Source organism: Parasteatoda tepidariorum, chromosome 6 (genome assembly GCF_982258835.1).
Source record: "Parasteatoda tepidariorum strain Cologne lab strain chromosome 6, Ptep-v5.0, whole genome shotgun sequence".
Lineage (NCBI taxonomy): Eukaryota > Metazoa > Arthropoda > Arachnida > Araneae > Theridiidae > Parasteatoda > Parasteatoda tepidariorum.
Window position 1 is genome coordinate 54,208,204 of NC_141760.1, and position 26,482 is coordinate 54,234,685.

Here is a 26,482-nt window from a genome sequence, read left to right on the forward strand (position 1 = left end):
TAACATTTTGAGAATTTTGTTGTCTAATGTGCAAAGATAAGTTGTCACTGTTAGAATTAGCAGAGGTGATCAATCTCTTACCAAATTGAGTAACAACTGGCCCGACACAATCAATAAACAAACAAAACTCTTTGCAAGTCTGCAACCCAAGTAAAGCATATGGTAAATCAGTATCAATTACAAAAAACGTAACTGACTTAACAATTTTGCCTAATTTAAGGGGAAACTCACAAATTTTGTTAAGTGTCAGTTGACCTTTCGTTTGAGTAACATTTAATTCCTCACATTTTTTAATAGGAATATTCAATTTTAACACCAAATCTTTTGGTATTACATTCAATGTTGACCCGGTATCAACATTCAACAATATCTCTTTGTTAACTTTTTAATTTTTATTTTGTTTTGGACGTCCCTTTAGGTATTTATTTTCCACTTTACCTCCATTTAGGTATTCATTTTTAACTATATATCCATTTTCAACTTTATATCCGGATATTATTAATTGCTATTGATTATTTGTCATATTTTGAACGTTCATTTCAACAACATTGCTAGGGTTGTTTACACACGAGGAGCCCACGTGAAATTGATTCAAAAGTCCTTTCTTTGAGCAATATTTACATTGATTCAATGGGTTCTCCTGTGTAGTATGATGTATTTTGGGTTTTGTCACATTCGGGGTTACACTTTTATTTTTAGGACAAGCCGGGGCTTTATGTCCTGGTGCATTACATTTATAGCACTTTATGTCATATTTTGGGTTTTCCATTTTTTTCATAAATGGTCCCTTATTATTTTGAAATTTATTTTTGTCTAAGTCACTTTTAATTTTTTCATAAATTTTAAGTTTTTGTTTAAATTCAAAAAGATTATTGGCTCCATAAAGAATTGATTTATTATTTGTTTGGTCTGGTATTCCCTGAATTATGTAAGTGATTAGAGCTAAGTCATCAATATCACTTTGAGTTGAAATTTCTTTCATTTTTAGGAAATATTCTTGAAGTGTTTCATTATACCTTTGCTTTCTTTTTTGCAACATTACATGTACTTCTGCACTATTACAACTAAGTCCGAATTCTTCAAGCAAAAGATTTTTTAATTTTTCTTAAGAATTTAAATGAGTTTCACTTCTAATTAAAGTTAATGCATTTCCCTTCAAACATCTTTTAGCAAATAAAAATTTTTGCATATCAGACAATTTAAATAAGGTAGCATGAGTTTCAAAATTTTCAAACCAAGAATTTATATTTTCGTGTTTTTCTCCTTTAAAAATAGGAGTAACTGCTTCAACATCAGCGAAATTAACTATTAATTTAGTTTCAGGTTCTCTATTATTTAAATCATTACTAGAATTTTGACTATAGGATGCCATATCTTTATCAGTATAAACATGAGTTTGTATTTCTTTATCAACATACATTTTAGTATTTAAACTAGCTTGTGTAAATTGACTTACACAATTTTTAATTGGTAAATGTGATTCAAAATCCGTTTGAGTTTGTTTACATTGAAATTGTTTAGTTTCCTCCTCATCTTCAGAGGGATTTTCAATTACTAAAGAATTTTTTAAAAAATTGAAATCGCATAAACAAGTTAAGATGTGTTTGGCAATTTCATCTTTATTTCCTTCACTGGAAATATTTAAAATGTCTGAAATTTTGACTAAGTCCGAAAAATTGAAAGTATTACAAATTTCTTGTAGTTTGTTTGAAAATTCTTCATCGTTTGGTTCAAAAGAAAATTCAGAAAAATTTAAAATTTTGTTACGGTTTAATCTAGAAAAATCATTTGGAAACAAAAGTTTAAATAATAACTTAATTTTGTTTGCCGTCACTAATTTAATTGACGTTTGAATCACATTTTTTTACTTTAAAAACATTTTAGATGCACGATAAATACAATACTATATCATAATGTTATATAAAAAAATATATATAAACACAAGAAATACAAGCTAACTCTTAATAATGTTCTATTCCATTATTCAAAATAAAATATTTAAATTACTACTCATATCCAATATTACTAAAATATTTAAGCATAACATTGAGACGGATAAAAAAATGAGAGAGGAAAAAAAAAATATATCTACAGTCAATCCTTTCCATTTGACCTTCATCTATTTTTCTTTGACGAGAGACACAAAATATATCACTTTTTAATTCACAACTTGAGTAGTAAGAATTGTAGGATCACTCGGTGTCGAATCACTACCATGTTTGATGTTTCTTCCAACTTTGTGGCACTATGGAATTGTAGGGTCATCGGATGGGATACTTTCACTGGTTTCAGGGGGACACTCTCCAGCATTCCAGGCGCGACGAGGTACCAGTAGTACAGGTGGAAAATCGCCATCCTTCCTTCCTTCAACGTTTTTTTCACTGCCGATTTTTTTCTCCTCCGGGGGTGATGGAAAATTTCAACTTAGCAGTCACAGCCGGTCAAAGATTTCCTCAGCAAGCAACTATGCTGCTGACTTGTAATAACAGGGCTCCAACCCTGTTATTAGTGTTGTATTTAGCTTGAAATAATTGCAGTCTTAAGCCATCATACGTTCTAAACAGGTTTATTAATGTAGGCTGGTATCGATAACAGTCACGTCCCCACTCCTGCGAAGGAGGGGGGAGTGGACAAGACTCCGGACAATTCCGGCACAGCTTATCAGGATCACATTATGACGAAAAGGACACGCAAAACAATGCGTTCTTAGGTTTTATACCAACCTAGATTTGAAGTAAAAAGGCACATTCGTACATTCCTTGTATCCTTAAGCATTAAGGAAAATCATTTCTGCTTCCTTATATGGTAGTGAAAAAAGGGCACGATTCTATAAATAACTCTTCCTTTGAAATATAAATCTATTTATATTTCAATGGTATGTTTTCAGCCTTGATTTCCCAAAATAGAATCTCTCGACGTTTATTCTTTAACAAAGACATTTTATGAAAACGAAAGAGTTTTAATTCTTTTATTAATACAAAAGTATTTAATTTTTGTATTACATATATATATATATATAGACCTAATGGTTCCAAGCATTAAATATTTAAAACAGAAATTGAGTTTTGCTTTTTGGTCGATATTCAATGATATTGGTGTTCTACTTTTATCTACATTAAAATCTTTAAAATTTAATGATTTTTTTTAATTTAAACTAATAATATAATACTATATTTGTGCAACTTAATGCTGCTCTGTATATCAATAGCTTTGTTTTTAGTTTTTGTTCCAAGTCAATGAATTGTCATAATATAAAATATATGGACACAATTATCATTCTACTATGGTCCCTTCCCAGAGATAAAAACATGCAAGCTGCATCATAATGATGAATAATTCAATACCTTACTTATTTACATACATCTATATAAGCAGCATTTTTAGATAACAATTGAAACATTGCTTGACCTGTTGTTTAACTTCAAATTTTATTCAAAGTTTGAATAATAATAATTTCTTATGTTTTCTTTCAGACGCCATTTGTTGAGAGAGAATCTGTGATGTCAAGAACTAATAGTTTAAAAAAAGCTTTTTGGCAAATTTTTGATTGCATTGAAACAGGTAAAAATCTTTTCTTTTTCTTTCTTTTTATTAAAAAGTATATATTTCTTATACACTGTTAGAAATATCAAATTATGGTATACTTTATTTTAATTACAGTCGAACTCGTTTATAACGAGCACAAAGGGACTGTAACATGTACTCGTTAAATCCGAGTGCTCGTAATAAACGGGTCCTTAAGACAGGCGTGCAACCAGAAGAGGGGGGGGTCAAATGCTTGGGAGGTCAAATGATTGAGTTTACTTAAAATTTAATTAATACTTACTTACTTTAATTACATTAATTAATTTAATTAAATACTTTTCTTAATTTAATGACAACTAACCCCCTTCCCATGCATTTCTTTATCATTTTGAAAAAAAGATAAGACAGAAAGACTAGAAAGATGAGAAAAAAGAATGCAAGATAGAAAAATATTGCTCGCTAAAACCGGATCTTGCTCGTTAAAAGCGAGTTCTGTTCCATAGACTTAACATTGATCCAACCAAAAATTCTCGTTTCCCTCGTTAAATCTGAGTTCTCGTTAAATCCGAGCTCGTTATAAACGAGTTCGACTGTACTTAGAATTTACTATTTTATAGTATTAGTGGAAGGTGGAAAATCAAGTTTATGTTCCCGTTCAGTCAAGTTTATGTTCCCGTGCAATAAAAATACTGTCCAAAATTATGAAATAAAAAAATTCATTTATTTCCTCGTAAATTTGACTTTTAAATAAGAAAATACATTGTGGTTTATTTTAATGAACTTTATATTTTTTCATCAGGAGACTTAGAAAATATTTTTATGCCCTGCCAAAATACATATGTATGATTTCATGCACTAATTAGTATTGGAAAAGTGACTGATGTAATTATTTATTGCTCCATTCTCAACATGTATCGAAAGTCAAATAATCTTATGGAGCTTTTATAAGTAGGCATTTTTTATTCAAACTAAAGATTAAAAAAAATTTGTCACTCACAAGTTTTATTTATTTTTTTACTTGAGCAAATACAAATATTGATAGAAATATATATATGTGTGTAATGCTACCTATAAAAGTTATTAAATGTCAACTTATTAAAATTATCTTTTATCCTGTTACTATTATGTTCCATTTGTTGTCTATATTATTGTTGAAAGTGTTAAAATTGCAGCTAATTATCCATTTTTTACCTTAAGCTGTTGATGAACAGAATGCTCAAACCAGGGAAAGAGATGCCAGCATTGTTCGAACTCCCACCTCAGAATCGATGAATCCACCGACAGATATAACGTTATCAAGCCCAGAACATTTTAGCAATCCTGAAACCACGCCTCTAGGTGTGAGTGAGGAGGAAAAACTCTCGCGTCCAGATTCTTTTCGAACACCTTGGGGTTCATCAATGGGCCAAAGTATTGGAGCTCCTTTAAAAGACACTTTGCAAGTGACTTTACCCACTATTCAAGGTGGTGCTAGTGCAGATAGTTCTCCTTGTCCATCTCCTGACCCCAACGCATCTCCTGCCATTTCACCTTGTTCATCTCCCATCTCAGAGCAAGTTAGGTTAGGTCTAGATCTGCCCCTCAGTGAAACAGACATATCTCATCCTTGTTATGGAAGTAGCAGCATTTCAAACTCTAGTTGCTTAACTGGGACCAAAAATAGTGAGTTGGGTGATTTTAGTGAATATATGTATTGTACTTTCATTTTGTTATATCAATGACTAGCGCTCAACCTTCTCATGCTTATTAAACTTTAAATACTTTACCAAATGAATCTAAATTCAAATCTTTATGGCCCTATATATATATATAGGGGTCTGTCAAGGTCGAATTTACTACCGTTTAGCGGTACCTTCACAAATTCAATTTAAGAAAAAACGGTAGTTTCGCAAATTCAACTTTAGGAAAAACGGTAGTTTCACAAAATACTTTTTCTTGAAATTTTATTTTTGTATCCTTAAGAAACGATAAATCTATATTTTTACTATGTTTTTGTGATGAATTTTTAATAAGATTTTTAATTTTTCACAAATTATGTCTAAATTTTCACAAAATAGGTACCTCTCAGAAAAACCTAGACAGTCCCTGATATATATAGTGTGGCGTTCATTGAAAAAGATACAAGAACGTGGAGAAATAATAGAATTTTATTAAAGTAAGGAAAGGAGGCCTAAAAATAAGAACATTACATGCTGGTGGATCGATAGATTGACCTTGGAAAGAGGGTTTTTATATCTTTCTGGACAATATATTTAAATATTAATAGGTCTTAGCAATGTCGGATTGATCACATAATTTCCCGAACTACTAAAGATACACCATCACAATTTCTGAGATAATTAGATCAATATTATTACTTCCTTTGTGGGAAAGGTTTTAAATGATTGTGCGATGGATATAAGCTCTATTTATGAATTTTATTTAATATATAATTCTTTTAACATTACTTCTATATATTTAAAAATGTAATAAATGCTTGGTGGATGAGTGGTAACGCTTCATGCCACAGGTTCTGGGTTTTATGCTCAGTAGGCCATGGCCCTCAATGGGCTGTTGCACCCCTGAATTAAGTTTAGTATTTAAGTATAATCATAAGCAATATAAAATTTTTACTGGTCTAAGGGACCAGCAATCAAGAGATCTTACTTGTTTATACACACTCTCATAGCGCCTTTCCCTTTTATGCATTAAAAAAAATTCATATGTAGCTTTGTATAAATCAAATTATTTTTTATGTTTTGATGCACTGGTTAAATTTTATTTATTTGCCATAATTTGAAACATAATATTTAATGTAAGAAAAATAAATTTAAAGTGAAATAAGATTTTAAAAAATATATTAAATGATCTCATTCATTACTGTAGTAAAATATGCTATTTTGTGACTAACTAGTTCAGAAGACCTTATAATACTACTTCATTGTAGTTCAAGTCAGTTTTAGTGGCCATGGACCAACAAATCACTGTTAATTTCAAGCCCAGTTGCATATGTTGCTAGCTGACTTCAGTGAATAGTTGGTTTGCCCTCATGTTTATGCTTTTTCATTTTTTTGCATTAATCTTGTTTCTGAGAGCCTTGCTTTAAATGCTTTATATCTTCTCATCAATCTTAAACCTTTTTTTTTTATAAAATGCAACTAACCATTAAAAAGTGCAGCTAAAAAACTACTCACATGTGAGACAAATCTTTTTTTTTTGTTGTTGTTCTATTAGTTCTGCTGCATTTTCACTTTTCACATTTTAAAGTAATATATTTTTGCGGAATTAATTTTTACTACTAATCAATACAGCTCAATCAATATTATGGATAGTTAAATAATTATCCTTATTAGATTGCTTTTCAAAGTTTTGAATAAGTGCTGAGCATCTTGCTGTTTAAAAAGTGGCACATTCTTAGCAGAGAACTAATCTTTATTATTTTCATTTGCCTGTACACCGCAACTCCAGAAAAGACATTCTAATCATATGTGCATTATGCTCTAGGGTTACATTATTTTTTTAATACCGACTTGACAATAATTTTATTCGCCACAATATAAAAATTGTGTAGTATAACTATGAAAAATCACAAGTATAATGGTAATAATATACATCTTTAGCTGCACGTAATTCATTGACAGACATTGCAGCATATACAATAGCTTGACCTATGAAAATAAATTCAGAGTTCTATAAGTATGTAGCTAAAGATTGTGGGATAGGTCATAGCCGATTGCTTTTTTTCCAACGTTAAAAATTTTTAGGAAAAAAAAAACTGCAAATTTTGAAACTGAGATAGAATAATTGAAAGCTGCTAAAGTGTAATTACTTTTCTCATAGTGCACCTTTTTATTGAAATTTTTTGGAAAATATGCTTTTTAGTTCTAAGTTTGAATTAAAACTATTACTTTTTTTTTGTTTGAGCTATCTTTCTGAGAGAATTATTTCTACTTTTAGATGAAAATGCTCAATCACCAACTGCTACTCGCCGTATAAGTAGTGGGGCTGTACTTAAAATTCTTGGTACATCTGGTTTAGATAATCCTTCCATCTCCTGCCAAACATTCAAAACCTTATCAGAAGCTGACACTCGAGAATTTCCTATTATAAATCCTCTAACAACTGTGCCATCTTGGTCAGAAGCAAATAAAGACATTTCAATTGAAAAAGCTCTTCTTCCTTGCACTGATGCTTTATGTGCTGCTGCTTCACCCTTAATGGATGTTGAAGAAATTCCATTGTAAGCAGTTTGTTGTATGTTTTTCGCACAAGCAATATTTAAATTATTCTAAGCCCCCAAATTATGAGTTGTATAATATTTATGTAACTTCGTTGTAAAAAGTACCTACATAAGAGATGCTAACTATATAGTATAGGTGATAATTTAAGTAGCAAAATAATATTTTTTATGAGTAAATAAGACATTTTTTTTCCCTACTGGATTTGCATTTTTATCACCAAAGTATAGAAAGTAGCTGTGGTCTGTAAGATATGTTCTAATAATATAGTGAGAAGGCCAGACAATAGTTTAAGCCTCTCAGAGATTGGTGTTTTTGTCTTTAGGGCAAGAATCACAGCATCTCTCCCCTCCCCATTTTTAAAATTAGTTTAGAACCATGGTGAATCAGGTAATAGAGTGTTTGTCACCCAATGAGGTGACCCAGGTTCGAATCCCAGTGGTGGCTATGAATTCTGTGCCAGGTTCACACCGACCAGCTGATGTAAAATATTCTCTGTGATTGACGAATCATGGGGTTTAATTCCCTTGCCGTGGGGTTAACAAAAGTTTTTCACAATTTTCCTCTCCATATTATGTTAGTTCCATCGAAAAGTATCCCACAAAGGCTAATTTGTCCAATGTTCAATCCAGAAGCTATTTTGTCTGTTGGACTAGGTTCGAAATTACAAGGCTACGGAAGTTGACCATTGATAGGAGTAAACTCAGAATTTGATAGACTGTTCAGCGCTTAAAAAAACAGTGGTCATTTTTCTGGTTATTTCATTCATCTGCAAAGCTCAGTCATGAATTTTATTCGAAGGAACTTTAAATGTGCTCAAATCTGAACAAAATTAAATATAATTCTGTACATTTCTTCTTTTAAAATGAAAAATTTTTAATATTATCTGCAAGTTATAGTTTTCTTTTTAATTTCTTTATTGGACTTAGTATAAGCATCTGTTTTTTCTCCTTTTAGGCAAGACTGAAGTATGATTGTATTATATACAAAATAAATTTAATTGTGCTAAATATATGCTAGGTTACTCTTAATTTTTACAGTATTAATCTCTGCATGACTTCTTTAAAGTTAGAGACAAATTTGAATTTTTGATACTACTGCAGAGTGACACTGTAAATTCTGTTACCGGAATCTGGCGCCAACTAATTAATGTATCTCAGATCTTCTCTTCAAAAAAAGTATGGTAAAACGTCAGTTCACGACCATCTTTAAAGAATGGGGACTTTTGAAGAACAGCCACATGTTACTGTTACCAAACTTTTTGCATTAATTTTATATTACGGAGAACCTCTGAAAAGTGATTTCTGAACAACAGCAGTTTCTTGCTAGCATGAATTTTGTATCAGGGTGTATCTTAGTTAATTTTTTCCCCATCTTTCTTCTTTTGTCTACGATGACTTTAACCTGGGTGCGTAGCGTTTTTAAAAAGTGCTTAAAGGTACTCATTTTCGATTTTCGTTTATTAATAGCCCTTAAAGGTGCTTTTTTCATTGTGTGTCTTTAAAAAGTGCTTAATTTTCCATATTCCAAAATGAAATTTTTCCTTTACCATGTTCATTTTTGCTACAAATTCTGCAGGAAGACATTGTCCACATTGTTCTATTCAACGTTTACACGATTAATTCACCTCCAATATATTTCGCCGCATAGTCAGTCCGTAGCGTATAAAACGCCATTCGGTTTACATGATTCAAAAATTTTTACAATTTTCAAAAGCAATTCTGAAGTTTTTTTTTTTTTTTTTTTTGTCATGACGGTTAAAAACTGATTAAACCTTCAATTGTCAAAAACTTTCCAACCCAGCCTAGTTATGTTTTTTTAAAGTGCTTAAAATTTTTATTTGAGTGCTTGAAAAGTGCTTATTTTTTTGTTGAATAATTTGGCTACGCACCCTGTTAACTAATCCTTACTGAGCTGTGTTGACTCAGGAGATAAAGCACTTGCCTCCTAATAAGGCAGCCCTGTTCAAATCTAAGCGGAGGCTGGTCGATTTGAATTCTGCACCTGGCCTTGCACCTACTACAGTGCTGATGTAAAATATCTTCAGTGGTAGACGAATCACGAGTTAGAGTCCCCTTGCTGTCAGGCTAACCGTAAGAGGTTTCTGTAGTTTTCCTCTCTGTGCAACGCAAATGCGGGTATGTTCCATCACAAAAAGCCCTCCACGAAGACTAGTTTCGCTCAATGTTTTAATCCAGGACTTTCATTGACTTCTGGGTTGGGTTCAAAATTACAAGATAGAGTTAAGCGTTGGTAGTCATGAACTCAGAATTTGGTCGGCTGTTCAATACCAGTTATGAAATAAAATAAAAACTAATCCTTAATGAACATATTGGTCTTACAATTTAAGTCATTGTTAAAAGTTTTTAAACATCCATACAATAGTCGACCATGCATTTGGCAGTTCAAGTGCATTTACTACAAATACTTTGCATACTTCAGCAAGAATCACAGGAATCTTGTTCTATTGAAATTATTAAACATTCATACAGAAGTCAATCACAGTCTCAGCAGTTTGATTCTAGCTACTACGGATGCACTGCATCTTTCATGGGTGGTCTACTGGAATTATTCGTATTCTGTTCTAACATGCACACAATATGAGCAGTAATTCTTGATGTGTTATTGGCCAGCTTTCAATTTAAACTGCTCATAGAAATTTTCAACACTTGTGTGAAAGAAGTGTTATGTGCATGCGCCTGACCTTTATTTGTGTTGCAGTTCAATATGTAATATGCTTTTATCTGGCTTACAAATATTGATAAAATTGAAGAATTGAATTATTCTAATAAAAACTCTGGAATTCTTTAAAGGCTGTAATATAAAAGTGATTTTTTTTTTACTTTCAAACTTTTCCTGTAAAATATGAATCATAGTAAAATTTTATCTGTATTAAAAACTAATTGTGCGCTAAAAACTCGATCACTTTTAGTCAATGTTAAGTATTTATTTAATGACAAATGATTTAGTTTGTGTTGGTTTAAAAAATTGTGTTTCTGAGTTTAAATTTTGTTTTAAATACCTCATTACTTTAACTGTTCCTTTTTTTTTTTAAATTTTTATTTTGTGTGTAACGCCATTTATATGTTTATATTTTCAGGGAAGGTTTTGATGAAAGGTGTGTTATGAACAATTATTTTGGTATAGGTTTAGATGCTAAAATAACCTTAGAATTTCATAACAAAAGAGAAGAACATCCAGAAAAATGCAGGTATTTTCTTTTATTTATTTATTCATTTATTTATTCTAAGTAAATTAAAAAGCATTTAAAACAAATTCTGTGATAACTGCAATTGTTGGCTGTTAACCGAACCATGTGAAATTCGTAAAGTAATTGTATTGAAAATATTATTATTATTATTTTTTTAAAGCATCTTTTTATAAGCAGCTTGCTTATTAGGAGCTATATTATTTATAGTTTTAAATTGCAAATGTGTGTAATTATTCATCACTAGTTAGCAACCTTTGTAAAAGTATAATTTTTCAATATAAATAAGCTTGGCCTTTTAATATTTTCGAAAATTAAAACTAATGTATATTTTTTTATGCATCATAAATAGATATTTGTTTTAAAATATAACGGCTGTCAATACCTATTATTTAATACTGGACATAGATTTTTATGAATTTTTAAACTTTTCTTATGTTTTTTTTTTCTTTTATATATATTTTGATGATTAAAAATATCTTAATACTGTTTAGCATGAAATTTAAATTGCAGGTCAAGAACACGTAACTTGATGTGGTACGGTGTGCTCGGAGGAAAAGAACTATTACATCAAACCTACAAGAACTTGGAACAAAGAGTTCAACTTGAATGTGATGGTAAACAAATACCATTACCTCCTTTACAAGGCATTGTTGTCTTAAATATCAACAGGTTTGTGTTATATTTTTAAACTGAAGAAATTGTGTTGATTACTATGCAATATTTTTTTTATGTATTAGTATCATTGAATAACTGATACAAATGTGAAATAAAATAATTAAATCTCCTCTGCACTGGGCGGAGCTACAAATTATGAAATCAATAATAGTTTCTGTGATATTTTGAGAACTGTAAAAATATAAAAAAAAGAGTATAGTTTTCGATATTTTGGTTGTTATGGTAGCTTAGAAACATAATGTAATTTTGGTTAAAAAAAAATGAGTTTGGTAAATTTTAAATGATAAAAAAAGAAATATTTTTAATATTTCAAATAAATATTCAAAATGTTAATTTTTTCATCAACTGTAAATATTATTTAGTGTCTTGCTTTGCTGATTTTTAAGTTTATTAAAAATGTAATTATATGTATTGACTAAATCTATTGAATAAATTATAGTAGATGTTCATGACAGAGTAGGCTTTTTGAGCTTTCTTTTCTCATTCTATAATTGATGAAAAATTAAAAAAAGACAAATGTCAAATAACCTTACATTTGATGAGCTGCATGCAACTTGTTTTTAAAAAGCATCTTATCCATTTAGGCTAAGCTCAAAAATGCACACAAAACTCAACCTCTTAGAAGCTTTACTATTGATGCAAAATTAAATGAAAATTAATATTTTTTTTAACAAAAAAAAAATGAAATAAGAATTTTTATTTTTTTATTAATAATACCTTTGGATTATAATACTTTTTTTTTCAGATTAAATCTTAATTTATCCCCACAACTAAATACAAATAATCAGCTATCTAAAATATGTGATAGAAAAAAAATGCTTAATTAAGATTATTTTATGGTTCATTGGCACATTCAATATTTGACATTAATGGAATAAATGCTTTTTATTTATATTTAATATTTTTCATTTCTATGTTACATACTTCTATTCTATGTTTATAGTTATGGAGGTGGATCCAATTTCTGGGGTGGCACTAAAGAAGATGATGTAAGTGTTCTGCATTCAACAAATTTAATTTATTAATTGCATGCTTAAAAGTTGTCTATCACTGGACTGTGAATATTATTTTGCATAAAAATTCTGTAATTTATTTTTATATATTTTTTATTTATTTATTTAATTTTTTTTTGTATTCATGTAATGCATTCTGTTGACGTCTAATTGACTTAAGCTGAAATTTTACCTTTTAAGTCTTAAAAAATATATATTAGATTTATATTAGTAGCTCCTTTCTTCAGTATTTCTATTGTCGTCGTCATATAAAATAAAGAAAAAAACTATTCCTACTTTTTAAGATGAAATACTTTTAACAGTTATAAACTAAATATAAGTTTTTATAAATAATGTAATAAAGTATTAACTAGTAATAAAGTACAACATAAATAATGATAATTTAATATGATTAAAATTTAATTTTCATTGACAAATAGATTGGCAAAATAAAAAGAAAAATTTCTGTGTGCAAAATAATTTGTATTTTGCTTAAAAACTATAGAATAAATTCCTCCATATAATGATGTTATATATGTATTTTTCTTTACTAAATATCTTTGTTACTAGTTAAGTTACATACAGTAGTTTAATATTTTTTAAGTATGTGAGAAGTAAATTATTGCTATATTCGTTTTCTTGATTGAAATGTTTTTCTGTCAATTAATGTAGTATAATACTAATTCTTTGTAACAAGTATGAATGGATGTTTCACAAGGCAAATTTTTGCAGCTTTTTTGTGCCCCAGCTTTTGATGATAGGATTTTAGAAGTTGTTGCTGTTTATGGTACTGTACAAATGGCCGCATCTAGAGTTATAAATTTGCAACACCATAGAATAGCTCAAGTATGTTGTATATTATATGTACTTAATTATTTAAGATACAGATCTCTTTATTTAAATTTGTCGTTTAGTATTTAAGAGCTAATTGCTTATAAATAATCCTTCATTTCAATAAAGTGTTATATTGTAAGCTTATTTTGTATGCAATATTTATATTTTTTCCAACAGTGTCGGTCTGTAAAAATCGTTATTAAAGGTGAAGAAGGTGTCCCTGTTCAAGTAGATGGAGAAGCTTGGATTCAATCTCCTGGTTACATACGCATTGTACATAAAAACCAAACTCAAGTTCTTTGTCGGAATAGGGTAAGTGAATGATCTTAAAGTTTTATGTGTTTTTTGTTTTTCTTTTTATAAGGATTCTTATAAATATACACTAAAAATATTTCCTTTTAATAGAAAACATTTTGTAAAGTCATTAACGAGAATTATTCTACCTGCTGATCCTAGCTTATTATAAATTGTTAATAATAATATTTATAAATCAACAAAATTAATTTACTTACAATATATAAGAATTTAAAAGTATGTTTAAAAATAATCTATCCAGTTTTTTTATGCTTAATAAATGAACTATGTAAAATTACATTTCTCCATTTTGACTTCATTAAGTAGATATCATGTATTTTTTATTTTTTTAATTATTGTTCTATGTTAATTATTGAATATTAGTTCCTATGAATGTTTTTAACTAGTTATCATTAGTTGTAAACTCGCAAAATTATCAGAATAGTGTTAATTAAATTAAGTAATTCTAATATTTATTTCTTATGGAAATAATATTAATTCTAATAATTATTTCTAATAAAATCATAAAGTGTTTAGTTTTCTTACATGTCTTTAAAATAAAAAGAAAAGCTACTTTTTCTTTAAGTGTTAATAAATGCATCCTTATGCTGAACGATCTAAATGTTTCAAATTGATGTTTGAAAATGCTTCTAAAAAATTTCTGATGCAAATAAATTTTTTATAATTAGGGTTCTTTTTAAGGCATCAGTTGTTTAATTTTTTTGTTCTTTGAAATAATATTTTCTTCTAATATTTTCCATTCTGAATTCATTAGGTGGATGACATAGACTTACTTATTTTCTTTTATTATTAATTTTCAATTTATTTCAATAACTAATTCATGTGGATAGATTTTCAACTCCTAGCTCTCAGCCTCAAAGTCAGTTGGAAGTAGTATAATTCTTAAAATGTAAATCAGCCATTTAGTGCAAATGAGATGAAACCAGCCACTATTTCACTATATGTATTGAAGATCACTGATAAAAATGTATGTTTTGTTAAATATTGAATCACTAAATTAAATAATAAATATAAATTTAAGTCGCTTTTGGATCGCACATAAATTCAAATTACTTTTTTTTTTTATTAATTTTGCAATAATAGTCTTAAAACTTTTCAGCAAATGGAGTCTACAGTGAGAACTTGGCACGATAAAAGGAGTTCTGGGCGTTCTATACCATTAAGCCCTTTGTCAGATGAAGAAACCCAATTACTAGGGAATTTCACAGAAGTAGTTTTGAATCTCATTAGAAAGTAAATATTCTATTGATTTTGTTTATTAAATAATTGTCCCACTGTGTTCAGAACACTCTCTTGTTTTTATTGCCATATTCCATACTACTGAAAAGTGTATAGTGCGCAAAAAGAAGAGAAAAAAATATCTTGAATGACTTTCACTCAAATGATTGGATTTTCACATAAGTGTCAATCTTAGTGGTTTCTGGGGGTAACCTCAAATATGCTAATAGTTTATTTGGTCGATTTTACCATTATATAAAATTAATTGCTTGCAGCAATGAACAGTTATGTCTGAAGACAAGGAGGTAAAAAACTTTGATCTTAAATAGTGACACGATCTATAAAAAAAACTGTTGAAGCTGCTCTTGGAATAAGTAAGAGATAGTGAGTAAGGGTGGAATCTCCAGTCTCTTAAAATGTAGTTCTTATAGGATCTTTTTTTCTTTTTCTGCAGTTTTTTGAGTAAGATGGGTTTTATAATCTTTGTAAAATCTAGATTTTACTTCTAAATAAACGCAACTCTTATTATTTTTTTTCCCTTTTCTATTCTACTTTTTGTACATGTCCCTTCCCCCTGAAATAAAATCCTTGCTAAGGCCTTCAGGCTTACGTTTACATGTGTTGTGAACAAAATTGACGTGCTGATATTTTTAACTCTTTTTTTTTTCTTTCTTTATTTTCCTAGGTGTTTAAAAAATAAATCATTAAAAAGAATTTCAGTTAAAAATTATTTTTACAAATATCTTTTATTTTTCCAAATAGAGTAGGGTATCTTTTGTGCTATATAAACTAAAGAAGAAAAAAAACGTGAATAAAGCACAAATAAAAATACAGAAATGAGAATACTGTAGTTTCATTGCTCTAAAAAAAAAACTTTGTCAGTGTCTAAACACCAAATGTTGGTAGAAAAGTAAAGAGACAAATCTATGCATAGTGGTTTAACCAATAGGGACAGGAGATAAGAGTTTGAACTGTAGAATTAAAAAAGGAGTTTAGAAACAGGTGTGAGAGGATTTGGCGGGAACCCCAGAGTGCAACATATGACAGTTGGCTTCCAAATATTGGGAAATGATGGAACGCTAGAAAGAATATTAACTAAATTTAATGTTTCTGTCTTATTTTCATTTACTTCTATTGGATTATATTTATAACTTGAACAAATAATAATTCTCTATTATTTATTGTTTAAAAGTTTAGTTTTTGAAATTTATTGAATCAAGGCTAAAATGACGAGTGACTGATTACCACAAATCAGGAGTTCTATCTTTGGACTGGGCAAGGTTAACTCAGACTTTCATCCCTTCAGTGGGTCTATAAAATGATTCCCGAGTATACTTGCGGACTAAGCACTGGGGATTCGCATTCAGCTGACCATTCAACCGGAGCATCTGCTCCTGCTCCCCTGAGCCCATTGTCAAGAAAATTGGGATGTGCTAATAGGCCTTGTGCTGTCCCTCCACTAAGTTTAGTTGAAATCGATAAATTAAATACATAGAAATAAATTTAGGAACTAGAAAAGTGATAATTAAAAATATTTAAGTCATTTACTTTACAAAATGTACTTTTGTCTATTATTTACTTTGAACTGACAACATTCTTAAAGAATTGACATTTAAGTAATTTGTAAAACTGAAATAAAACAACTAACCCCAGACCATTACAGCAAAATTCAAAAATTCAACTAAAAATAATGGAACAAAACAATTACCTCATAATCTAAGTAGTGGTTAACTTTTTTGTCGTAGCATGGCTCTAAAACCATTTGGGCTGCAAAATGTTGCCATTTTCCTATGCTTTTAAAACATGTCACATTGATACTCTAGTAGTTGAGGAGAATCTCTTTATACATTTCTATGTTTAGAGAAATGTTCAGCTTCTAGACTAAAATCACTTTAATATGATATTGAATATTGGTATAATCTAAATCAGTTAAAATCTTTACTACGAGTATAATAATTAAAAAGATGGAACTTTAACAAGGAAGAAAATTGAAAGTGTATATTTTTCTCAAACTAAGATTGTTTTATGGGTCATCTGCAAACTGTCTGCGTAATTTACAATTAAAAAAAAATTTTAGGGTTTAAAAATATAAGTCTATAGTAAATTATGTATACTGCCGTGCAATTGAAAAATCAATGTAATCAACAAAAAATTAAAAATTGAGATTTTTATGTGTCTGACATCTTTGTATGGTAAGCTACACATTGCAAAATAAAAAAAAATTTGAAAATAAATTTTGTTTTTATCAGTTTTTTGACATTCTATTTTAACATTCATAGCATTAGCAATAGAAGGAATATAGTTGTCGAACTACTTTTTTCAGAATCCATCACGAAGCACTTAAGTTGTTTTTTCAATTGCACGGCAGTATAGTTAAAGCAATTACAAAATATACTTTACCGAAAAGATTAAAGACAATTTTCCTAATACTTTGCCTTTATAAAATTACTTTAAAAAAAAAAAAAATTATTGAAACTCCAAAGTAGCTTGCTTTTGAAGCAGGGATCAAAACTATTTATGTTAATGTTATGTGAACCAGAATTTATGGTTAAAATTTATGTTATTTATGATTATTCTTCAAATGCTACAAAAGGACTTTTTTTTAATATATATTTAGCATCAAAGTTGCTGCCATATCTATTTCTGCTGTGGAGGAAGATCTATTACCTATCTCTATTCAAGTTGCTAACTATGTTGAAAAGCTTTATCCTGGTGGTAAACTCTTAGAAGGCGTAAGTTAAATAATGTAATTTTATTTTTTGAATGTAAATAAAGAAATAAATTCTGATGTAATCCAATGGTTTTAGAATAACACGAGGCAAGTTATTACCGATCTAGTAATTGCAGTGAGACATCAAATGCAAGAAGTATCAACATTTGTAAGAGAAAAGAAAGATTCTTTGGTAAGTTTAATACTGTTAAGGAATCCATTTATTATGTGATTTATGCTGACCAACAAGATTTAATTGTTGAAGACCAAACACCATTTGTTGTACTATATAAATGTAGTTTATTAATTGAAAAAAATTGTGTAAAAGAAAAGATTTAAAATTATTTAACAGAGAATTTTAAAATAGCAAAGTCTCAATTCTTTGTAACCTGTACTCATCACCTTTAGTTCACAAGCATACTTAGTGTACTTAATAAACATTGCTGTGAAGTTTAATTGGCTAAGTATTTATGTTGCCAGGTAGAAACCTGTTGTTTTTTCTGATTTAATTATTGTTTTTTAGGAACCCGGTAGTCATTTGGAAGAAAAACTAACATCTGCTGCTAGTCATATGGAAAAAGAACTGAGAAACTGCTCTGAAAATCAAGGCTGGGTGTATTTTCATTCTGAAGAAGAAGTAAATAGATTAGCAGTTTCTTTACCGAGTTTTAATTGGTGTAGTTTTTGTAAAAGTTGATCAGTGCCTTACAATTTAATTTTAATCTACTAATCCTGTTAGAATTATAAAATGATGTTATTTTAGAAATGTTTTAATTTATTTTAAACCATTCACTGATCTACTTTAATCTTAGATTATAGAACATAGATTTTTAACCTAAATTTAATTGCCTTGATTAGCAATATTTTTTTTATCTTTGAAATCATTCTAACTGCATGATGCATCCAGATAATGCATGTCAAGATGTATTCTTAAAAATAGTTGATAATAAATTTTTATAAATCAGCATGTTAGTAGTTTTTAAGAAGGGTTTTGCAGATAGTTTAAATATTTTATTTTTGTTACTTAGTTACTTGAAACATTCCTTAAATAGTTGTATGTAATAGATCATGTTGTAAAAATATTAGTAGTTATATTGTTTACCATGATATTTCATTTTTTTAAATGCACTTCTCTGTATTATAATAATATTTTTATATGAACATGAAGCATGAATTTAGTCTTTGGGTGCCTAGTGTGGTTTTTATTTTTTTTGGCTAGACTTAGCCTTAGCATGGAGCACACATCCATCTGCATCTGCATGCAGTCTATCCATCTGGGCACGAGAACTTTACAATTTAAAAAAAAAAAAAACTTTTATCAAACTTTGTATCTGGTGATTATTTGAATCCCTCAAATCCTTGCTTGCACACACATTCTCTCTTCTTGTTCTTCTTCTCCTGGGCTCAAAAATGTAGCAGCGTATAATCCATTGCAATCACCCATTCCACTTAGCCCGTGTGCCCGGACCAGAAAAGAAACTACAAAGGTCTGTTCAAGCTCAAGTTCCGCAACAAGCATGGAAAGAATAATAAGGCACTTGAAATATCCTGCCAAGACAGCGGAGGAGACTGCAATTGTAGTAATTCACCACCCTGCGAAGGTTCTGGCTGCGGTACTCCTACTGAATCGATGGAAAAGTCTCTCAGTGATCCACTTATATCAGCTGTGTTGAATTGGGGAACAGCAGATGTAGCAGTGTGGTTGGAATCAATTCAAATGGGAGACTATAAAGAGAGCTTCATTAATCATGATGTTCAAGGACCAGAATTATTGCACTTGGAAAGAAGGGATCTTAAGGTACATCTCCATTGTTAGTGCAAGTGTTATATGTAACTTTGTTTTTCAATCAAAAGCTTTTTTTGTATAATGACAGTCATGTTATTTTAATAAAACAGAAAGTATTTGAATGATAAAAAAAATATTCGTTTTTAAAGTAAAAGACATCAATATAATTTCAACATACTGTATTTATAAGGGTTAAAAGAAGAGAGGACATGAATATTAGTATCAGATATACAGTGCCAGAGGAAGCGCTACTAACTAGGGCTTTTAAGGAATATACCAGAATTTTCGTATAACTGATAAACCATTTAAGTTAAGCTAAAAATGAATGCATTCAAAACTGAGCAATACATATTACTAAAATTTTTATTAGTTGAAAGTAATTGTGCCTCTCTCTCTCTCTCTTACTCTTAAAAAAAATTTTGACTTAGTTAAAAGTTTGCTAACATTATTCTGATATATTATTTTGCATGATTTTTTTTTTTTACATTATGTTTAAGGCTTTACTTATTTTGTTGTAAACCTTATTACAAGTTAGTAACATCATAGGAAACTTTAAATCATTCAAATAATCTTAAATTAAACTCTGTTTACATTTTTTTTCTCTTTCATATTTAGTATCAGATTTTAAATTTTTTTAGTTGATGAAATAATTTTTTTTAATTAATGTGTATTGATGGAATATTTATGTGTCATGAAAAAAAAAATTTATTGAACTTTTATCTTAATGTTAACAGAATAATACAAAACTCTCTTTATTGGACGAGAAAAAAATGCTCTATCATGAAAATTTTAATTTATAATTAGAAATTACAAGAAAAATTATTAAATGATTGGTAGATTGACAAATAGATTTAAGTAACAAATAAAAAGGTCTGCATCTTTGTTTATTTTAGAAAACGTTTAGGATTTGTCTTGCACTCTAAAAATGTTAAGAAACAAAGAATTCATTATTTATTTTCCGTCTTAAATAATAAGTCTTTTGTTTTTTATTTATAATTTTTTCCCATATTGAAGTTTCACAGTTTAGATTATTTTTAGAAAGAAATTATGTTTAACAATATGTGTAATTGTTTGAATTAATTTGAATTGTTACTTGCAGTGTCATCCTAACCATATTTTAAATTTGGTCTATGAATTCAATTCAGGACTTATTCTTTAGAAATATTTGTTGGAAATTTTTTATATTTAAAGAAAAAAAGTAATATCCCAATAACTCATAGTATCATCAAAACTGAAAGTGCATCAAGTTATTCATTTATTCATAATTTACTTATTTAGAGCTGTTCTGAACTATTCTGTTATAAGAACAGACAAAATGTTCTTAATATCTAATAAAAAAAAATAAAAAAAATGGGGTTAATGTAATCTTTTCTTTCAATGTTGGGCAATCAAGAAAAAAGGAGGGGGAAACATAAAATCCAGGAATGTCTGAGAAAAATCTGCCACATTTAGAGGCATAAATTTTGTTGAGTCTTACTTAAAACATGACTGCTGACATCTTATCTCTACATCTAGATGAGGATACTATATTAAATCATTAAGAAATTTGCCTTCTTAAGTTAATAAAAGAAATGTGCAATGATTAGCTTTCTTTTTGGAAAAATCTCACAGCTTGAAATACTATTCATTATGTTGATACATACTACATTGAAATGATTAAGAAGTAGATGGGCTTAGAAATCACAAGTAAATTTTTAATAGTAGGAAAAAGGAAATTTCTTCATAAAGTAATGAAAAGTATTGATTTTCCTAGAAAAAAATGAGAAAGTTAGACAGTTCTAAAAATGCCAAGGATAATTTTTTTCATCAAAATTTTAAAAAATTCTATTTAGAATTTTGCATTTAGAACAAGACATTTCTTCACCATACCATTAAATTATTATAGTGCATTTGGAACTGGGATCGAAACTTCTAATAAAGTTAATTCTTGTTTAAATTATCCAATTGCACATGGTCAAATATTGTTCATAACATCCATTTAAGGCCCAGAGCTCTCTGTAATGTCCCTCCCTCCCAATATGATAGGGTAGCAGTTCCCAAAAAGTTTTCAGCTGTACCCTAGTGTTCCCTGGAAGGATTATAGGGGTTTTAAGAGCTAGGAAAATTTTTTTAACCAATAATTATTTTCAAAACCTGTAATTAAATTTACATCTAATTAATAATTAATTATTTAATATTTCTGCTATTTTTAAGAAATTATTTAATTGAAATGCTTGTGAAGAAAGAAATTTCAAAACAGTGTTTTTCCTAATATGAATGAATTATGAAAAATATATTCATTTATGAAAAACTCCTTTAGTATTTTGAATCATATAAAAATAACCGAATTCAACAAAGAAGTATGTTTCATTGACAACCATTCTCAATGTTTATTTTATTTTAATTTTAATGACAACCATATTTCAGCTCAATCCATTTTCAGTTTATGTATGCATTTAAATCAAACTAAGAACTCAACTATTAAATGCCATTCCGGACCTGTGAATTCAGCTATCTGACATAAAAACCAAATTAAAGACTAATGTTTATAAAATTATATGATGAAAAAATTTTCATTTTTCATTCGTTCGCTAAATGTTTTCAAAATAATTAATAGTTTTCCATTAATTAATCTATTTACAATTGCTCATGAAATATATTCATTAAGTCTCTGTGGCTCCGCCAAAAGAAGATTCGTCGTTTAGAGTTCCATAACTGAACAAAATTAGGGACCACTGCAATAGAGCTTAAACATAAACCATTTCATTTTATCACTCTTATAGTAAATGCTCCCTAATTGCCAATGTATAACAATCACCCTCAATTTAACTTTCCCTCGCTGATATCATCTTTGATACCATCCAGGGTGATAAAACCAACACTTTAAGTTATTGCTAAGTGTTTAGGAAATTTTAAAAAAAAGAAGCATAATGAAAGGACATAGTTTGTAATTCTGTTTTTGAAGTTTTTTATTTGTAACAGTGATCAAAAGTGAGATATATTTTTCTACTTTTTTTGCAGAGGTTGTAATAAAATTTTAAAAAAAGAAAAATATTTAAGCAAAGTTTACTTCTGAAATTTGTTAGTTTTTCCATTCCAGTACTGTTAACTAAGCATAGTTTTAACATTTTAAAGAGTTTTGATATTTAACTCAATATTTACCTAATGGTTCGTTCAAGAACCAAAAAAGGCTCTATCACACCAAATACTAGATTATGGATGTTGCTTAATGTTCAGGGGACAAAACATAGGTAATAAGATAATTTCTTATAACCAAAAATATTTTTTTTATCAAAATTTAACTAATAGAACAATTTTAAAATGTCAGTACTAATATTTTTGTTAGAATTTTGAAACTCCTTGAATTATCAAATAATGAATTTATAAACATTTGATTTACATAATATGTATATATGAATATTTCTTCAAAAAAAAATATATTAAACATTTTAAAGTACATTGTTGTTCTGCTTTCATCAATCAACATCTTCTCTTTATAGGAATTGGGAGTAACTAAAGTTGGACACATCAAGCGATTGCTTCAGGCGATTAAAGAAATTACAACCAACTCAATAGGGCGAAAACTGGTAGCATTATGAACTGCACAAATTACTATTTTTACTTACTGATATTGAAAGTTTTAAAGTTCTTCATTACATTCCATAATTAAAAAGAAACATTGGCAAAAGATTTTTTTTAAACTTCATATAATGCTCTCTATTTATTGCTGTTTGTGTCTGAACATGACAAAATTTAAATTATGAACAAGCTTTCAATGCTTATAATTTATTTTAAAAAAATTTTGATAATGAATTGCTAATTGAAAAACTCTTTATCTACTGTAAACATTAAATAAATTTTTATAAACATTTCATATGAAATAATTTTATCGTCTGCTCTTCATTCTTTAATCTCTTATGCAGGAGCTAAATGTTTTTATTTTTCCTATAAATGTTAGATACCTTTTCTATAATATTTTGTGCAGACTTGAAAATAATCTTGAAATTTCTTCTACGCTCTATCTTTTAATTTGATGTGAAACTGCTAAATATCCATCTAAATATTAAAGCTATAGTATTTTTTGTATCTATGAAAAAAAGTATATTTTAAAGCTTATCATTGTGATAGTCATAGTTATTTATTTAGCGTAGCAATCAATCATAATGATTAATTTCCAGCATGAGTATTGTGATATTTAATACTCTTCATTCAAAACATGTGAAAATCCTTTCTAGCTAGTAAATTTACTGATTCATGAATGTAGTTTTTTTTATGTCAGTTGTTAAATTGTATTTCTGTTCTTTTATTTTACCTAATTCCTGATTTAAAATGTATTGTAGTGTGAAAACATATTTGTCTATTTTAACTTTAATGTTTTCTAAGTGAATTTTCAAGCTTTTAATGTGAATAAATATTTAAATGTCTTTTTTTTTTAAAACCTTTTTATTTTATTTTCACTTTTTATACATATTTCTCTGATGTGAATTATAATCAGGAAATTATTTATTTTGATTGGATATTTTTAGCATTGAGTGTTAGAGCTGTGTTACTGCATTAAAAAAAATATTTTGTGACTATTTTCATACAACTTAGATGTTTAATGCTATATTGCTTAAGAGATCTTTATTGATGTTTTCTTTTTCTGTGAGATACTGTGGAAACTATTCAATCAAATGGCTGAACAAAACTTATTCAATCAACTTATGAGATGGCCTTCAAGAAAACTGTTTTATACTAAATGCATGTGTGTATAGCTGAATCAGTATTCATTGAATATTACATGTGTTACAATAATTACTTGTGTTTCCATTGCACTCTTTTCCCCCCTGCTCAAGGCAGTGAAACTACGGGATAATTTTTTACAAAGATACTCGGTGATTTTTAATGTAAATACTTCTATAACTACAAATTATTTCAAGCTGTTTTCAAAACCCTGCAATAAAATTTCATCAATTTTTTTTAATAAAGCAAATTATTTGTTTAAAAATTATTTGATATTATATTTGTAAATTAAGAGAGGTTGCATGATTGTCTTAAAAAATGTTACACGATTGTCTTAAAAAATTATAGTTATTTTATCAAATAATATAAATGCAATGATGTTGCAAAGGCCGCGTGTGCAGCCAGACAAAAAACAGTATGTTTAGTATTTTAATAATAAATAACGGCTTCTGAAATATCTGAATATGATAGTAGAAAAAAGCAATATATTTATAGGTTTTTAGATTATGCTATTAGTTTAAGATAACCCTTGTATCGCTAAATTGAAACTATGTCCTGAGTTCAATTTAATTTCTTTTCCTGCACAGAAAACTAGTTTTCCTTGTTATTAGACTGGAAAAAATTGTTCTTGGTAGAGAAATTTTTTTCAGAGTTTTCCAAATAGCTAAAGTAGGAAAAAATTATTATAATTTTTAATGAGCATAAAAAACGTTTAAAATCTCCAATATATTTTATTAAAATATTTATAAGTGCAAGCAAATTTTAATGCTATTCTGGTACATCTTCAGTGTGTTGTACAAAACATAACAGTGGTGATACAGTGAGCAGTGAAAAATAAAGTTTATTCAAACTGTTCTTGCATTGAAGATTATGCCCCAGACTTACATCAAAACTTTTATGTCGTTTTAATATATTTGTCATTTTTGACATTGGTTTTTACTTGTTTGGCAGTATGTGCATATGAGAGCATGTTTGTAAATACATAATCTAAAAGTCTACCTGCTTTTGCCTTGATGTAAGAATGGATGAAGTAAAATTTCATTAACTTTAATTGACATTTTCTCAAAACAATGTCTTGCAGTCTTTGCACATTTCTAATTTTGAGCTGGACATCTTAAAAATCTAACATCCTATATGTTACTAATGTACCAATTATTTATTTATTTACTTTGGTTAATTGATTGATAAAGTCAAACTTTTAGAATATTCTAAGTTCATCATTAAATCAAACTCTAAACACAATTAAAAAATTCCCACATTCGACGAAATCTCTTTCAACTTCTTTAATTTTCAACTGTAATGAATAAAAATGTATCTTATTTGTGTCTTAAAAGCACTGTTTTAAGAAGATACGATTTTAAGTTTACGAAAGCTTATTTCATCCATACTTGCTATTCTTTGTCTTAACTTATACTTAAAACTTGATTTTACATGTGCATACTGCCAAATTATAAAATAAGAAATATTATAGTAGTGTACCTACTTAGTTGTTGAAAACTTGCATTGAATTGTGATTGTCTAGCACAAACAACATAATATTACTACTTATATACTATTCTTTCAATTAAACTAAGATTTTGGAAATAAACAATAACATAATTAACAATAAACGAAACATAATTACAAAAGAGCAAAATTTGAATTTTTAAACAACTGTGATAAAACTGAAGCTGTAAGAATTTGAAGGGTTGTAGGGCTTACAAATGTTTAATTTAAAAGTGGGTGTAGATGTTTCAACTGCTAAATTTCCTTTGAAATGCACGTGCATCGTAACTAAGTTTATTCAAGTGCAAAAATATTTATAATAAGTATATTATTTCTAATGAAATTTAGTAGCTGCTAGTATATGTTAATCAATTAAATTTAAAAGTAAACAAGTTCAGAATTTCATTTTGTTGCAGTATTAGTCTTTATTTAGTTATTTTAAGGTACAAATTTTACTCTTTTTGTAATGTTAATCACAGTTAGAATCGCTTAAAAATTACTTGAGGTCAGAAGGTAATTTGAAAAGTCAGCTATTTAAAGAGTTATTTCTTGCTTTCAAGATAAGTTTATCAAGTGATTAGTTGATTCTTATTAAACCTAGAATTCTTTTTTTTAGTATATAAGATTTCAAGTTATATAAATCTTTCATGTCGTTACCTATATTGAGAAGTAGGCATACAGATAGCTTACTTTTAGGATTTCTGTAAATAATTTTTATTATGCGTAAAATATTTTCTGAAATTTCTAATTAACAAAATGTTTTTTAGAAGTTGCCTATATTAATAAATAATTTCAAAAATAGGCAAATTAGTC

At 28.4% G+C, this 26,482-nt stretch overlaps 1 protein-coding gene across 5 annotated transcripts in view; it reads left to right on the forward strand.

Moving 5' to 3' along the window:
* The window catches only part of LOC107438610 (diacylglycerol kinase delta), a 99,139-nt gene extending 75,329 nt beyond the window's left edge, over nt 1–23,810 (forward strand). For 2 of the 5 annotated variants that reach the window (XM_087165870.1, XM_087165871.1), the window contains exons 16-29: nt 3,474–3,561; nt 4,723–5,187; nt 7,462–7,744; nt 10,843–10,953; nt 11,464–11,622; nt 12,572–12,617; nt 13,353–13,466; nt 13,632–13,766; nt 14,869–15,002; nt 17,605–17,719; nt 17,795–17,890; nt 18,221–18,334; nt 19,151–19,495; nt 22,963–23,810. In XM_087165870.1, coding sequence (XP_087021996.1) covers nt 3,474–3,561; nt 4,723–5,187; nt 7,462–7,744; nt 10,843–10,953; nt 11,464–11,622; nt 12,572–12,617; nt 13,353–13,466; nt 13,632–13,766; nt 14,869–15,002; nt 17,605–17,719; nt 17,795–17,890; nt 18,221–18,334; nt 19,151–19,495; nt 22,963–23,061 — 2,304 coding nt within the window. In that variant the 3' untranslated portion in view covers nt 23,062–23,810. Of the gene's footprint in view, nt 1–3,473; nt 3,562–4,722; nt 5,188–7,461; nt 7,745–10,842; nt 10,954–11,463; nt 11,623–12,571; nt 12,618–13,352; nt 13,467–13,631; nt 13,767–14,868; nt 15,003–17,604; nt 17,720–17,794; nt 17,891–18,220; nt 18,335–18,916; nt 19,052–19,150; nt 19,496–22,962 lie in introns of those variants that run through there. The other 3 variants (XM_087165873.1, XM_087165874.1, XM_087165872.1) reach the window with 2 other exon arrangements.
* Nucleotides 23,811–26,482: the final 2,672 nt, after the last annotated feature.